Below are 14,528 nucleotides of genomic sequence, written 5' to 3'. Positions count from 1 at the left end.
AATTACCTTCTGATGCCCATAGTAACAGTGATCAGAGACAAGCTGATGTGTTGGAGTCATGCTCAGAGGAGCCCCTTTCTTGAGATCCAAATGTTTGTTTTGAAAGCTGTTGTTCATGGAAGGAGCTCGTGCTCCTCTTTGGGCTTCCTCCCTACTCTAGGAGCTAGTTTCTGAGAGGCTAGGAGGGGCGTGTTATTAATTCCTGGTGCTTCATTCCCCAGATCTACCATCTGAGTGAGGGGAGATGCTCATGGCTTGTGGATCTTGGTTTAAGCAGGGTCCAAGGGGAAAAGTCAATTGGTGTGTCTCCATACAGGTGGTGGAGAATAGAGGCCACATGGCTAAGAGACAAGTATGGACATTGTGGCTCCTGGGACATAAGTTCTCCCAGCCAACTGAAGTCGTAAGGGCTAAAGATGTTTCTTATTCTCACATAGGGAGAAAATTCAGTTTCAAAGGAAACCACCACAGCAGAGAAAGGGCATCAAAATACTCCCTACAAATGTTAAGGGAAACCAGGCACTTAGCAGAAATATTAAAATTCACTTACCTTGATGGCCTCCACCGAGTCGTACTTGTCCAGTTTGTTGATGTGGTTGGTTATGCTGGTATTAAGGGGCGCAGGTGAGACGGGGTGGATGACAGTTGCATCATGGGATTGCTGCTGGTACCGCTGGCAGTACGTATAGACGAGCAGGGTGAGGAGGCAGCCGAGGATGGAGCTGCTCAGCCCCACGGCGATCATGTGGAACATGTTGAACTCTAGGGAGACATGAGCAAAGTGATGCCACACTTGAAAAGAACAACCTGCCTTACTACTTAAAGCACTAGGATGAAAAGAGAAAGTCAAAATGAAAAGCCTCATCCCCATTCCAAAATTAAGGAAATTATCATTCTTAAGAGTCTTTCACTGGAAATGTCATGGCCATCAAGAAACTTCTCCACAGGGAGCACAGGATTACTATTATTATTTGAAATGGAGTTTTACTCTTGTTGCCCAGGCTGGAGTGCAATGGCATGATCTCAGCTCACCACAACCTCTACCTCCTGCGTTCAAGCGATTCTCCTGCCTCAGCCTCCCGAGTAGCTGGGATTACAGACATGTGCCACCATGCCCGGCTAATTTTGTATTTTTTAGTAGAGATGGGGTTTCTCCATGTTGGTCAGGCTAGTCTCAAACTCCCAACCTCAGATGATCGGCCAGCCTCAGCCTCTCAAAGTGCTGGGATTATAGGCGTGAGCCACTGTGCCTGGCAGAGCACAGGATATTTTAAGTTGATTCTCTTATGAATGATAGTCAGTCTTTTGGAGTGACCTTAAACTTTAATACTCTACCAGAAGCATTTTTTTATTATTATTTAAAGGTTTGCACAACAGTGTTCTGCTTCAAGTGCAGCCTAATCCATGGTGTACAGGGTTTCTGCAGAAAAGGTTATTCATGCTCCTCAATGGGTTGAGCCTCCCTGTGCAGCAGGGCTGTGTCCTGAAAACAAGGGAGAAGCAGCTACTTTTCTAATCTACTGCTTGCCTGCAAGCCAGACTGCTTTTAGCTCTCTTTCCATTTCATCCTATTTAAAATGTTTTCTATTCACATAAACACATACACTTTTCATTATATTTTTTGAGTATGAATATGCACACATTAGAAAGTACAAAAGGGTCTACAGGAAAAATAAATCCTTTCCTAGAGGCAACTGTTATACCTAGAGGTAACTATTATAAGCACTTTTTCTCCCGTGCCCTTCCAGAGATACTCGGCACACATGTGTGCTGTGTGTGTGTGTGTGTGTGTGTGTGTGGTGTAAATACTATCCTGTGTACCACTTTTCTCACTTATGTTGTAATTTGAAGGTCTTGTCAAGAAAATGGTTTACTAAAAAGAAATAAGGGATTTGTGTTAAATGAACAAAATACGGTATTTTAAATGGTCATGAAATGACCTTCTTTTCCCTAATGTTTTTCTATTTAACGGCATCTCTTCTGTCTCATTACTTTCCTGCAGTTATGAATACAAAGCATTCAGAAAATTTGCCAGCATGGACTTATATCTCTAAAATAGGATTGGCTCAAGTGATTTCAAGGCACCATACCAAGACCTGTGTTATTTTGGAGAAAACAAAAGACAACAGATATTCCTTGCGTATGTTGGTGACATACTACTATTAAAGTTTCAAGCTTTTCCACAAATGAAGGCAGCATCTTGTCAGTGCCACATCACTGGGCTTCAGGAGAATCAGGTAAAGTAAAACAGGGCCTTATCTTCCTCTGTGTTGTTAGAACCAAGTGGCTGCTGCCCATGGGGTACTGGCCTCATGTGCCACCTGCTCAGGGCACATCCTGAGGACACCAGCTTTCCCCAGAGTGTCTCCTCCACACACCACCAGGGTGAGGGGCAGTGTCACTAATACCTTTCCCTGACCTGTCAACCCTGCACCCAGTGGGACAATTGGAGGTATGTGCTGAGCATCACTGTGATGCTGGCAAGTCTACCTGGCTGCAGAGCAAGGCCTTTCAGGCTCTGGAGATAATGAGAAGAGCCTGGGTGCATCGTAACCACCCCAGTCTCCTCCCCAGGGATTTTCTGAGCTGCCTTCCCTGTGCTCATGATCCTCCCTACCTGGAAGGGACTCCACCCTGCCAATGCTGACCCACAGGGCTCTAACACTTGGTGTCAAAGGGAGGGACACTGCTCAGTGAGTGCCCACCTGGCCTAGGTCTACGGGGCTCTGTTTGAGTCCTTCCTGAACCTCATGTAACCCTCCAGTGGCTGATAGGCCCCACGGAAGCTGAACCTACAGTCAGGAGATGCCATCAAGGCCTCACCTGTGATACACGGCAGAGGTTGGATATCTCTCTTTGTCCCTAAAACCCGAACTTTTCCCTCTAAGCTGTGCTCCCTTGGCTGCTCCAGACAATGTGTTCCAGGAACCCAGGACTTTGGAGCTGGATCTGCCCCCTCGGGTGCATGGACACTGTGAAGGGAGGCTGCCTTCTCTCTGACTCACTGTCAGGCAAAACTCACAACACATTCCTGACCACTGAAGTGCCAGTGGAGAATGCAGTTCCTAGCACAGGCACCCAGTGTACTCAGCACTAAGGGCTGGATCGGCCTGAATGACAGCACTAGAACATTCCACAAGCATCACTCACTCACTCACAACCACCTCAACTTTTCACTTCCAGCTTAGTTGGTCAATGGTTTCAGAATCTTTGGCCTTTCTTGACTCTGTCTTGAAGCCTCTAGGGCTGGAGAACTGCCAACCTGGGACAGACAGATAAAGTATCCAGGGGACATTCCACCAGCAGCCACTGGGACTTTAACTGTAACACTGACGCTATACTTAGATAAGCAAGAGCTGATTTCACACAAGTTCTTACTTCTTCTCTCTCTGACAGAGCTGTTAGCACTCTCAGGGTCAATGCCTTGTTCTGAAGGAAATACTTCCTGCTGCACTGGTAACTCATGTTTCATTATAACATAGGGAAGATGCATGACGGTCTCCATATGCAGATACTGCGCCATTAGTCAAATGAATCATTCCAGCAGGTGCCTGGGAAAGGCTGGGGCCAGCTGACATCTTTATGATGATTATACAGTCTTTGTGTCTCATGCAACTAAAAATAGCTCTCTAAGACGAAAAATTTGAATTGAAGCACATTTTTCTGCATGGGGAAAGTAGTGCCCATTAAATTTCTTCTGATTTTCTGCATGGGGAAAGCAGTGCCCATTAAATTTGTTCTGAATGTGCTTACTATAGTTCTTTCCTTTGAATATGATTTTCTGCTGTTGATTTTGATCAGTAAAGATGGAATACAGACCAACTACCTTGTTGGTTCAATTGGCTAATTTCCTGTACAACGTTTGATTGACTGATTTGATTTTCAACAAAATGAAAAAAAAAAGTGAAGATGCCTATGTTGTCAAAAACATCCTTGCTAGGTAACTGTTTTCAACAATTAGCCCTACAATAAGATTCATCTAAACTGCCTATGCCATTGTTCCAGCGCCAGCAGCCTAAAGATCTAAAAAAAAATTCCATTCTGAATATCTCAGAATAGTTCAACTTCCTGTGATTTAACCAATAGCATCTCAAGGCTTGTGCAGCCATTAGGCACAGCTGGTTCAGACACACAGAAGTAGTATTTTAGGGTGGTGATGGGCTTTGCACCAGGTTTGGGTTCTCAAGGCCCTTGAAGGTCTTCCACAGGGTAACTGTGAGGCTCAGCAGGAGGAAAGTGAACTGCACACGTCTGGCAGCAGGCACAAATACCTAGCCAGCTCTGCTGAGGCATCAGCTGTTTGAGCCTCAGGCTCTGCATGGCCTCCCTGAGAATGGAAACACTTATAAACTCTGCTCCACTCTTGACCTACACTGTCCTTGATGGCAGCAGACAGTCCTGGACCCTGGGTGTTGTCCAAGAGTGTTACCTAACCAGGGCTACTGTGGCTCGAGCCTCCCGAACACAATGCTTTTGGATACTTTTATTGTCAGGGCTCATTTCCTACGGTGCTTTGGGTTCAAAACTCACACTGGATCCCACTGGCTGAATTCCATGTGTGCACTTGGGCCAGTGACATCATCCCTCTGAGTCTCATGGTCTCCATTTATAAAATGCAGATTAAATACATAAGCACTGTTCCTTTTCTATAATTCCCAAGTGCAAAATCTCTGAAAAGTAATGCTTCATCAGTCATCTGGCATTAAAATGTCACTGACCTGACCCATTTTCTGTAACCTGACCAGAACTTCTAGGAAGACCCTTAGCATCTTCACTTTTTTCAACATCTCACAGCAGCATTGTTAAGGAGATTGGTTGTAGAACAACCCCAGGCCCTGTGCAGGTGTCACGTAATATAGAGTAAAGGCCCCACATACCCTTCTAACATCTAAAACCTGCTGAGTTCCAAAACCCTTCTCTATTTCCAGAGGTGTTACATGAAGAACTGTAGACCCTTGGTGCCTACATCAATGCTCCTTGTGAGGACCAAATGGGCTTTGCACCATATTCTTGTCTATAACATGTAAAACAGTGTATAGCACACAATTAGTGATCTAAAAACATTAGACGGTACTAATTGGTATGATCATTTTTATGTGAACTGTTTGCATATTCATCTTGTAGTTGGATCCCATGTTAGCAACCGTTAGTTAGTGAACTCACTCCACTGACTTACCTCAGACACCTAACATTGCCCTTCTGAGGCACTGGGGTCTCTGATGATATGATTGCTTGTCAGAGGGGCTGGGGCTGCTTGGGTGCCCATCCTAAGCTCAATGGCCTTCACAAAACTGACACAGAGCAGGTGTTCAGCAAGGATTACTGAATGAATGACTGAATGAATGAATGAACTAACAGACTGCTGACTGAGCAGACAGAATGTCACAGATAGTGAGCTCTTCTATTATTTATTTATTTATTTTTGATACAGAGTCTCATTCTGTCGCCCAGGCTGGAATGCAGTGGCACGATCTCAGCTCACTGCAACCTCCACCTCCCAGGTTCAAGAGAGTCTCCTGCCTCAGCCTCTCTAGTAGCTGGGACTACAGGTATGTGCCATCATGCCAGCTAATTTTTACATTTTTTGGTAGAGATGGCATTTCATCATGTTGGAAAGGCTCATCTCGAGCTCCTGACCTCAGGTGATCTGCCTGCCTCGGCCTCCCAAAGTGCTGGGATTACAGGCGTGAGCCACTGTGCCCAGCCAGTAAGCTGCTAATCAAGGTAGTTAATAATGGTAGTTACGAATGATAAGTACATTCCTGAAACATGCCTATGAAGCTTCAGGTTCCATGTGAACATGTCAGAGGCAATGCCTGTTGGGCTGGGCTCTCTGAGACACCCTGTGGAACAGATTAGGGGAGCAAATGGGAATCTATCATCATCAGTCACACATGTGGAAGGTAAGGTCTCAATGCAGACATTGGCTCGGATTCTGAAAGGCGGACATGGGCTGTTCCTTGGTGGCTGGACAGCCAACCTCTCCATCCAGGCATGTTCACAACACAGACAAGTACTTTATGGGTATATGTAAGGCACAGACTCCAAAGTCCAAATTTATCATGTACTTGAACCAGATAATGTTGTCTTTGACATTCAGGGTGGCAGGAGGTTTGAAAAATTCCTCTAGCACTATAGGTATAACCTTATGCCTCATTACAATTTAGTCATTTCAGTGGGTTGGAGATTGGAGGCTAGCTGCCATGGATTTGTACTATAAATATAAACAAATTGTTTGAATTCTACTTTACTCATGAAATTAACTATAGTGAATACTGACACCACTGGTTCATAAAGCTTAGAACCCATCAGAATCACCTGCAAGGCTAATTGAACCACCAACTGCTGGGACCTTCCCATGAGGTCCTGATTCTGTGGATCAGGTGGGGCCTGAGGATCTGCATTCCCATCAAGTTCCCAGGCCATGCTCTGGACGTGGGTCTACACACCCCATTTTGAGAACCACCGATCTGTATGTCAAATATTGACTATTAAGCCTTTATGCCAAGGTAGAATGCCTAGGATCCATGACTTTCTCTGGTTTTTCATTCTTGGCCAAGAGGCAGAAAAATTATAGAAAACATGCAGGAAGAGAAATGATTAGAATATATCAGTACATCCATTACAACTACTTAAAAGGAATAACGTACCTCCACACCTTTTCTCTTCTACGCTACTGGATCTTGCCACAGATACTTCTGGAAAAAGAAAAGTCGAATCACAGTGTGTAAAATGTGTTCAGAAGACAGTCCACATTCATGCTTCATATATGTTTATCTAATGATTCTGAATGTTATGTGACACAAAGTTTCAAAAGCTTGATTAATTATCAGAAAAATTCTACTTGTTTCTTTGCTTGTTTTAACCAACCTGATATGGATTTGGCCAAATCACCTTGACTGGGGAGAGATAAGATTCATTTATCACAGAAAGATAATGCTATGGTCTCTCAGGTTGAAAGCAGGGAATGTGCTCATTTTCCATTACAAGGTGTCTTGCCGGGGGGAACCCCCCCACTCTGCCCAACACACAGAGTACTCCTGTGGTATTCCTGCTTCTGAGACTTGTTCCATCAAAGCCAGTGTTGTCACCTTCCCGGCAGAGGGAGGGCCCATTCACCAGAGCTCAAGGACATCTCCAGAACAAGTGAAGTCCCTCTTCAGGAGGCCACTGATGCTCTTGGCATGCCACACATGAAACCCACAGTAGGATGCAGAGAGAGGCCACATCTCATACATGTTTTAACTCCCGAGGATAAAATATCACTCGGTAGTCTAGAAACACCATTCTTTCCTGTACTGATTTTTTGTTAGACAACAAGAATTAAAAATATGTCTATCGTTAAACAATAACCACCACTCTTATAGTTCTGTGCCGTACGTGACTGAGGTATGGTATGCTAATTTTCTCTAAAATAGTATCTTTTGCACAGACGACAGAAAACAAAGAAAACTGGCTTATAGAATTCAACTCTACTATTTATTTGTAAGAGCCTGGTCCACCTAACAGTCCTAAGGCACACAGTGGACATATGCTCAATGATCTATGCATTCATATAGCACCTTGTTACAGTGAGCATGCAACAAATGATCAGCTATCACCAACAACTACACACTGACTTTACCATGAGAAGCTGGTTGAATGAGGGCCAACCTCTTCTCTGACAGGAGAATAATGATGCATTTCTAACTTCTCAAGTATATTAAAGATAGCATAAAGAGAATGGTGCTTTTTCTCTGTGTGCCAGTGCATACACAGCGAGCACTGCCTAAACATTTAACCTAATATTAAAATAACCGAGGGAGGAGCCAAGATGGCCGAATAGGAACAGCTCCGGTCTACAGCTCCCAGCATGAGCGACGCGGAAGGCGGGTGATTTCTGCATTTCCATCTGAGGTACCGGGTTCATCTCACTAGGGAGTGCCAGACAGTGGGCGCAGGCCAGTGGGTGCGCGCACCATGCGCGAGCCGAAGCAGGGCGAGGCATTGCCTCACCTGGGAAGCGCAAGGGGTCAGGGAGTTCCCTTTCCGAGTCAAAGAAAGGGGTGACGGACGCACCTGGAAAATCGGGTCACTCCCACCCGAATATTGCGCTTTTCAGACCGGCTTAAAAAACGGCGCACCACGAGACTATATCCCACACCTGGCTCGGAGGGTCCTACGCCCACGGAATCTCGCTGATTGCTAGCGCAGCAGTCTGAGATCAAACTGCAAGGCGGCAGCGAGGCTGGGGGAGGGGCGCCCGCCATTGCCCAGGCTTGCTTAGGTAAACAAAGCAGCCGGGAAGCTTGAACTGGGTGGAGCCCACCACAGCTCAAGGAGGCTTGCCTGCCTCTGTAGGCTCCACCTCTGGGGGCAGGGCACAGACAAACAAAAAGACAGCAGTAACCTCTGCAGACTTAAATGTCCCTGTCTGACAGCTTTGAAGAGAGCAGTGGTTCTCCCAGCACGCAGCTGGAGATCTGAGAACGGGCAGACTGCCTCCTCAAGTGGGTCCCTGACCCCTGACCCCCGAGCAGCCTAACTGGGAGGCACCCCGCAGCAGGGGCACACTGACACCTCACAGGGCAGGGTATTCCAACAGACCTGCAGCTGAGGGTCCTGTCTGTTAGAAGGAAAACTAACAAACAGAAAGGACATCCACACCGAAAACCCATCTGTACATCACCATCATCAAAGACCAAAAGTAGATAAACCCACAAAGATGGGGAAAAAACAGAACAGAAAAACTGGAAATTCTAAAACGCAGAGCACCTCTCCTCCTCCAAAGGAACGCAGTTCCTCACCAGCAACGGAACAAAGCTGGATGGAGAATGATTTTGACGAGCTGAGAGAAGAAGGCTTCAGACGATCAAATTACTCTGAGCTACGGGAGGACATTCAAACCAAAGGCAAAGAAGTTGAAAACTTTGAAAAAAATTTAGAGGAATGTATAACTAGAATAACCAATACAGAGAAGTGCTTAAAGGAGCTGATGGAGCTGAAAACCAAGGCTCGAGAACTACGTGAAGAATGCAGAAGCCTCAGGAGCTGATGCGATCAACTGGAAGAAAGGGTATCAGCAATGGAAGATGAAATGAATGAAATGAAGTGAGAAGGGAAGTCTAGAGAAAAAAGAATAAAAAGAAATGAGCAAAGCCTCCAAGAAACATGGGACTATGTGAAAAGACCAAATCTACGTCTGATTGGTGTACCTGAAAGTGATGGGGAGAATGGAACCAAGTTGGAAAACACTCTGCAGGATATTATCCAGGAGAACTTCCCCAATCTAGCAAGGCAGGCCAACGTTCAGATTCAGGAAATACAGAGAACGCCACAAAGATACTCCTCGAGAAGAGCAACTCCAAGACACATAATTGTCAGATTCACCAAAGTTGAAATGAAGGAAAAAATGTTAAGGGCAGCCAGAGAGAAAGGTCGGGTTACCCTCAAACGGAAGCCCATCAGACTAACAGCGGATTTCTCGGCAGAAACCCTACAAGCCAGAAGAGAGTGGGGGCCAATATTCAACATTCTTAAAGAAAAGAATTTTCAACCCAGAATTTCATATCCAGCCAAACTAAGCTTCATAAGTGAAGGAGGAATAAAATACTTTACAGACAAGCAAATGCTGAGAGATTTTGTCACCACCAGGCCTGCCTTACAAGAGCTCCTGAAGGAAGCGCTAAACATGGAAAGGAACAACCGGTACCAGCCGCTGCAAAATCATGGCAAAATGTAAAGACCATCGAGACTAGGAAGAAACTGCATCAACTGATGAGCAAAATCACCAGCTAACATCATAATGACAGGATCAAATTCACACATAACAATATTAACTTTAAATGTAAATGGACTAAATTCTCCAATTAAAAGACACAGACTGGCAAGTTGGATAAAGAGTCAAGACCCATCAGTGTGCTGTATTCAGGAAACCCATCTCACATGCAGAGACACACATAGGCTCAAAATAAAAGGATGGAGGAAGATCTACCAAGCAAATGGAAAACAAAAAAAGGCAGGGGTTGCAATCCTAGTCTCTGATAAAACAGACTTTAAACCAACAAAAATCAAAAGAGACAAAGAAGGCCATTACATAATGGTAAAGGGATCAATTCAACAAGAGGAGCTAACTATCCTAAATATATATGCACCCAATACAGGAGCACCCAGATTCATAAAGCAAGTCCTGAGTGACCTACAAAGAGACTTAGACTCCCACACATTAATAATGGGAGACTTTAACACCCCACTGTCAACAGTAGACAGATCAACCAGACAGAAAGTCAACAAGGATACCCAGGAATTGAACTCAGCTCTGCACCAAGCAGACCTAATAGACATCTACAGAACTCTCCACCCCAAATCAACAGAATATACATTTTTTTCAGCACCACACCACACCTATTCTAAAATTGACCACATACTTGGAAGTAAAGCACTCCTCAGCAAATGTGAAAGAACAGAAATTATAACAAACTATCTCTCAGACCACAGTGCCATCAAACTAGAACTCAGGATTAAAAATCTCACTCAAAGCCGCTCAACTACATGGAAACTGAACAACCTGCTCCTGAATGACTACTGGGTACATAACGAAATGAAGGCAGAAATAAAGATGTTCTTTGAAACCAACGAGAACAAAGACACAACATACCAGAATCTCTGGGATGCATTCAAAGCAGTGTGTAGAGGGAAATTTATAGCACTAAGTGCCCACAAGAGAAAGCAGGAAAGATCCAAAACTGACACCCTAACATCACAATTAAAAGAACTAGAAAAGGAAGAGCAAACACATTCAAAAGCTAGCAGAAGGCAAGAAATAACTAAAATCAGAGCAGAACTGAAGGAAATAGAGACACAAAAAACCCTTCAAAAAATCAATGAATCCAGGAGCTGGTTTTTTGAAAGGATCAACAAAATTGATAGACCGCTAGCAAGACTAATAAAGAAAAAAAGAGAGAAGAATCAAATAGACACAATAAAAAATGATAAAGGGGATATCACCACCGATCCCACAGAAATACAAACTACCATCAGAGAATACTACAAACACCTCTACGCAAATAAACTAGAAAATCTAGAAGAAATGGATACATTCCTCGACACATACACTCTCCCAAGACTAAACCAGGAAGAAGTTGAATCTCTGAATAGACCAATAACAGGAGCTGAAATTGTGGCAATAATCAATAGTTTACCAACCAAAAAGAGTCCAGGACCAGATGGATTCACAGCCGAATTCTACCAGAGTTACAAGGAGGAACTGGTACCATTCCTTCTGAAACTATTCCAATCAATAGAAAAAGAGGAAATCCTCCCTAACTCATTTTATGAGGCCAGCATCATTCTGATACCAAAGCCGGGCAGAGACACAACCAAAAAAGAGAATTTTAGACCAATATCCTTGGTGAACATTGATGCAAAAATCCTCAATAAAATACTGGCAAACCGAATCCAGCAGCACATCAAAAAGCTTATCCACCATGATCAAGTGGGCTTCATCCCTGGGATGCAAGGCTGGTTCAATATACGCAAATCAATAAATGTAATCCAGCATATAAACAGAGCCAAAGACAAAAACCACATGATTATCTCAATAGATGCAGAAAAAGCCTTTGACAAAATTCAACAACCCTTCATGCTAAAAACTCTCAATAAATTAGGTATTGATGGGACGTATTTCAAAATAATAAGAGCTATCTAGGACAAACCCACAGCCAATATCATACTGAATGGGCAAAAACTGGAAGCATTCCCTTTGAAAACTGGCACAAGACAGGGATGCCCTCTCTCACCATTCCTATTCAACATAGTGTTGGAAGTTCTGGCCAGGGCAATCAGGCAGGAGAAGGAAATAAAGGGTATTCAATTAGGAAAAGAGGAAGTCAAATTGTCCCTGTTTGCAGATGACATGATTGTTTATCTAGAAAACCCCACTGTCTCAGCCCAAAATCTCCTTAAGCTGATAAGCAACTTCAGCAAAGTCTCAGGATACAAAAATCAATGTACAAAAATCACAAGCATTCTTATACACCAACAACAGACAAACAGAGAGCCAAATCATGAGTGAACTCCCATTCACAATTGCTTCAAAGAGAATAAAATACCTAGGAATCCAACTTACAAGGGATGTGAAGGACCTCTTCAAGGAGAACTACAAACCACTGCTCAAGGAAATAAAAGAGGATACAAACAAATGGAAGAACATTCCATGCTCATGGGTAGGAAGAATCAATATCGTGAAAATGGCCATACTGCCCAAGGTCATTTACAGATTCAATGCCATCCCCATCAAGCTACCAATGACTTTCTTCACAGAATTGGAAAAAACTACTTGAAAGTTCATATGGAACCAAAAAAGAGCCCGCATCGCCAAGTCAATCCTAAGCCAAAAGAACAAAGCTGGAGGCATCACGCTACCTGACTTCAAACTATACTACAAGGCTACAGTAATCAAAACAGCATGGTACTGGTACCAAAACAGAGATATAGATCAATGGAACAGAACAGAGCCCTCAGAAATAAGGCCGCATACCTACAACTATCTGATCTTTGACAAACCTGAGAAAAACAAGCAATGGGGAAAGGATTCCCTATTTAATAAATGGTGCTGGGAAAACTGGCTAGCCATATGTAGAAAGCTGAAACTGGATCCCTTCCTTACACCTTATACAAAAATCAATTCAAGATGGATTAAAGATTTAAACGTTAGACCTAAAACCATAAAAACCCTAGAAGAAAACCTAGGCATTACCATTCAGGACATAGGTATGGGCAAGGACTTCATGTCCAAAACACCAAAAGCAATGGCAACAAAAGACAAAATTGACAAATGGGATCTAATTAAACTAAAGAGCTTCTGCACAGCAAAAGAAACTACCATCAGAGTGAACAGGCAACCTACAACATGGGAGAAAATTTTCGCAACCTACTCATCTGACAAAGGGCTAATATCCAGAATCTACAATGAACTCAAACAAATTTACAAGAAAAAAACAAACAACCCCATCAAAAAGTGGGCGAAGGACATGAACAGACACTTCTCAAAAGAAGACATTTATGCAGCCAAAAAACACATGAAAAAATGCTCATCATCACTGGCCATCAGAGAAATGCAAATCAAAACCACTATGAGATATCATCTAACACCAGTTAGAATGGCAATCATTAAAAAGTCAGGAAACAACAGGTGCTGGAGAGGATGTGGAGAAATAGGAACACTTTTACACTGTTGGTGGGACTGTAAACTAGTTCAACCATTGTGGAAGTCAGTGTGGCGATTCCTCAGGGATCTAGAACTAGAAATACCATTTGACCCAGGAATCCCATTACTGGGTATATACCCAAAGGACTATAAATCATGCTGCTATAAAGACACATGCACACGTATGTTTATTGTGGCATTATTCACAATAGCAAAGACTTGGAACCAACCCAAATGTCCAACAATGATAGACTGGATTAAGAAAATGTGGCACATATACACCATGGAATACTATGCAGCCATAAAAAATGATGAGTTCATGTCCTTTGTAGGGACATGGATGAAATTGGAAACCATCATTCTCAGTAAACTATCGCAAGAACAAAAAACCAAACACCGCATATTCTCACTCATAGGTGGGAATTGAACAATGAGATCACATGGACACAGGAAGGGGAATATCACACTCTGGGGACTGTTGTGGCGTGGGGGGATGGGGGAGGGATAGCATTGGGAGATATACCTAATGCTAGATGACAAGTAAGTGGGTGCAGCGCACCAGAATGGCACATGTATACATATGTAACTAACCTGCACAATGTGCACATGTACCCTAAAACTTAAAGTATAATTAAAAAAAAAAAAAATAAAATAAAATAAAATAACCAAATAACCAAATCACATTTAATAATAACCAAATATTTTCATTTTTTTGAGCAAAGTCTTCTGATTGTATTATAGTTGATAAACTGCAAAAGACACTTTGCCTAAGAAATCTTAAATTCATGAACTGAATTCATGTTTAAATCTGCAGTTATCTATAGACCTACGTTTTAAACACCTTGAAACCATGGGGCTTGATGGAATCATCTCTATTTCACCAAACAAGCCAAATAAAACTCTGACCTATGAATCATTTTCTCTCTCCATGTTGGAAATGATTTTGTTCTTACTGATAAATACCTCTGCTCTTACCTGGGATGAAATTAGAGTCAAACACACACGGCCGGCTCTCCGTGGTGTTCCCGGAGCACTGGCTGCCCATGGGGAACAGGAGGATGCACTGGCGGGCGCGGACTTGGACGCCAGAGGCTTCACACTCAGACCAGTCCGACCACTCTGACCAGCTCTCTGCAGAGACCAGAAAAGGGGAGATGGGGCGGAATGGCCAGTAAGCTCAATCATCCTAGACTCACTGGCAAGTTACATATGTGATTTCCGGATTCCAGGATTCCATAGCATGTTTTTAATGGTTCTGTGCATCAGTAAGATGTAGTTGTATCATCTAACAGATCCAGTACCTACAGTACACATGAGGATGAATAAAAGTGCCTGCGCTGTT

General features: G+C 43.4%; 1 protein-coding gene across 3 annotated transcripts in view; it reads right to left on the bottom strand.

The window, feature by feature from the left end:
• SEMA5A (semaphorin 5A) overlaps positions 1-14,528 on the bottom strand; it is a 512,105-nt gene that overhangs the window by 8,819 nt on the left and 488,758 nt on the right. For all 3 annotated transcript variants that reach the window (XM_031003381.3, XM_055367948.2, XM_055367947.2), the window contains 3 exons: positions 14,162-14,317; positions 6,651-6,698; positions 551-762 (listed from right to left, as the gene is read on the bottom strand). In XM_031003381.3, the coding sequence (XP_030859241.2) occupies positions 551-762; positions 6,651-6,698; positions 14,162-14,317 (416 nt within the window). The remainder of the gene's footprint in view (positions 1-550; positions 763-6,650; positions 6,699-14,161; positions 14,318-14,528) is intronic.

The sequence above is a fragment of the Gorilla gorilla genome, chromosome 19 (assembly GCF_029281585.2).
Source record: "Gorilla gorilla gorilla isolate KB3781 chromosome 19, NHGRI_mGorGor1-v2.1_pri, whole genome shotgun sequence".
Lineage (NCBI taxonomy): Eukaryota > Metazoa > Chordata > Mammalia > Primates > Hominidae > Gorilla > Gorilla gorilla.
Note: the sequence above shows the minus strand (reverse complement) of the source record. Positions and strands in the feature narration are given on the sequence as shown.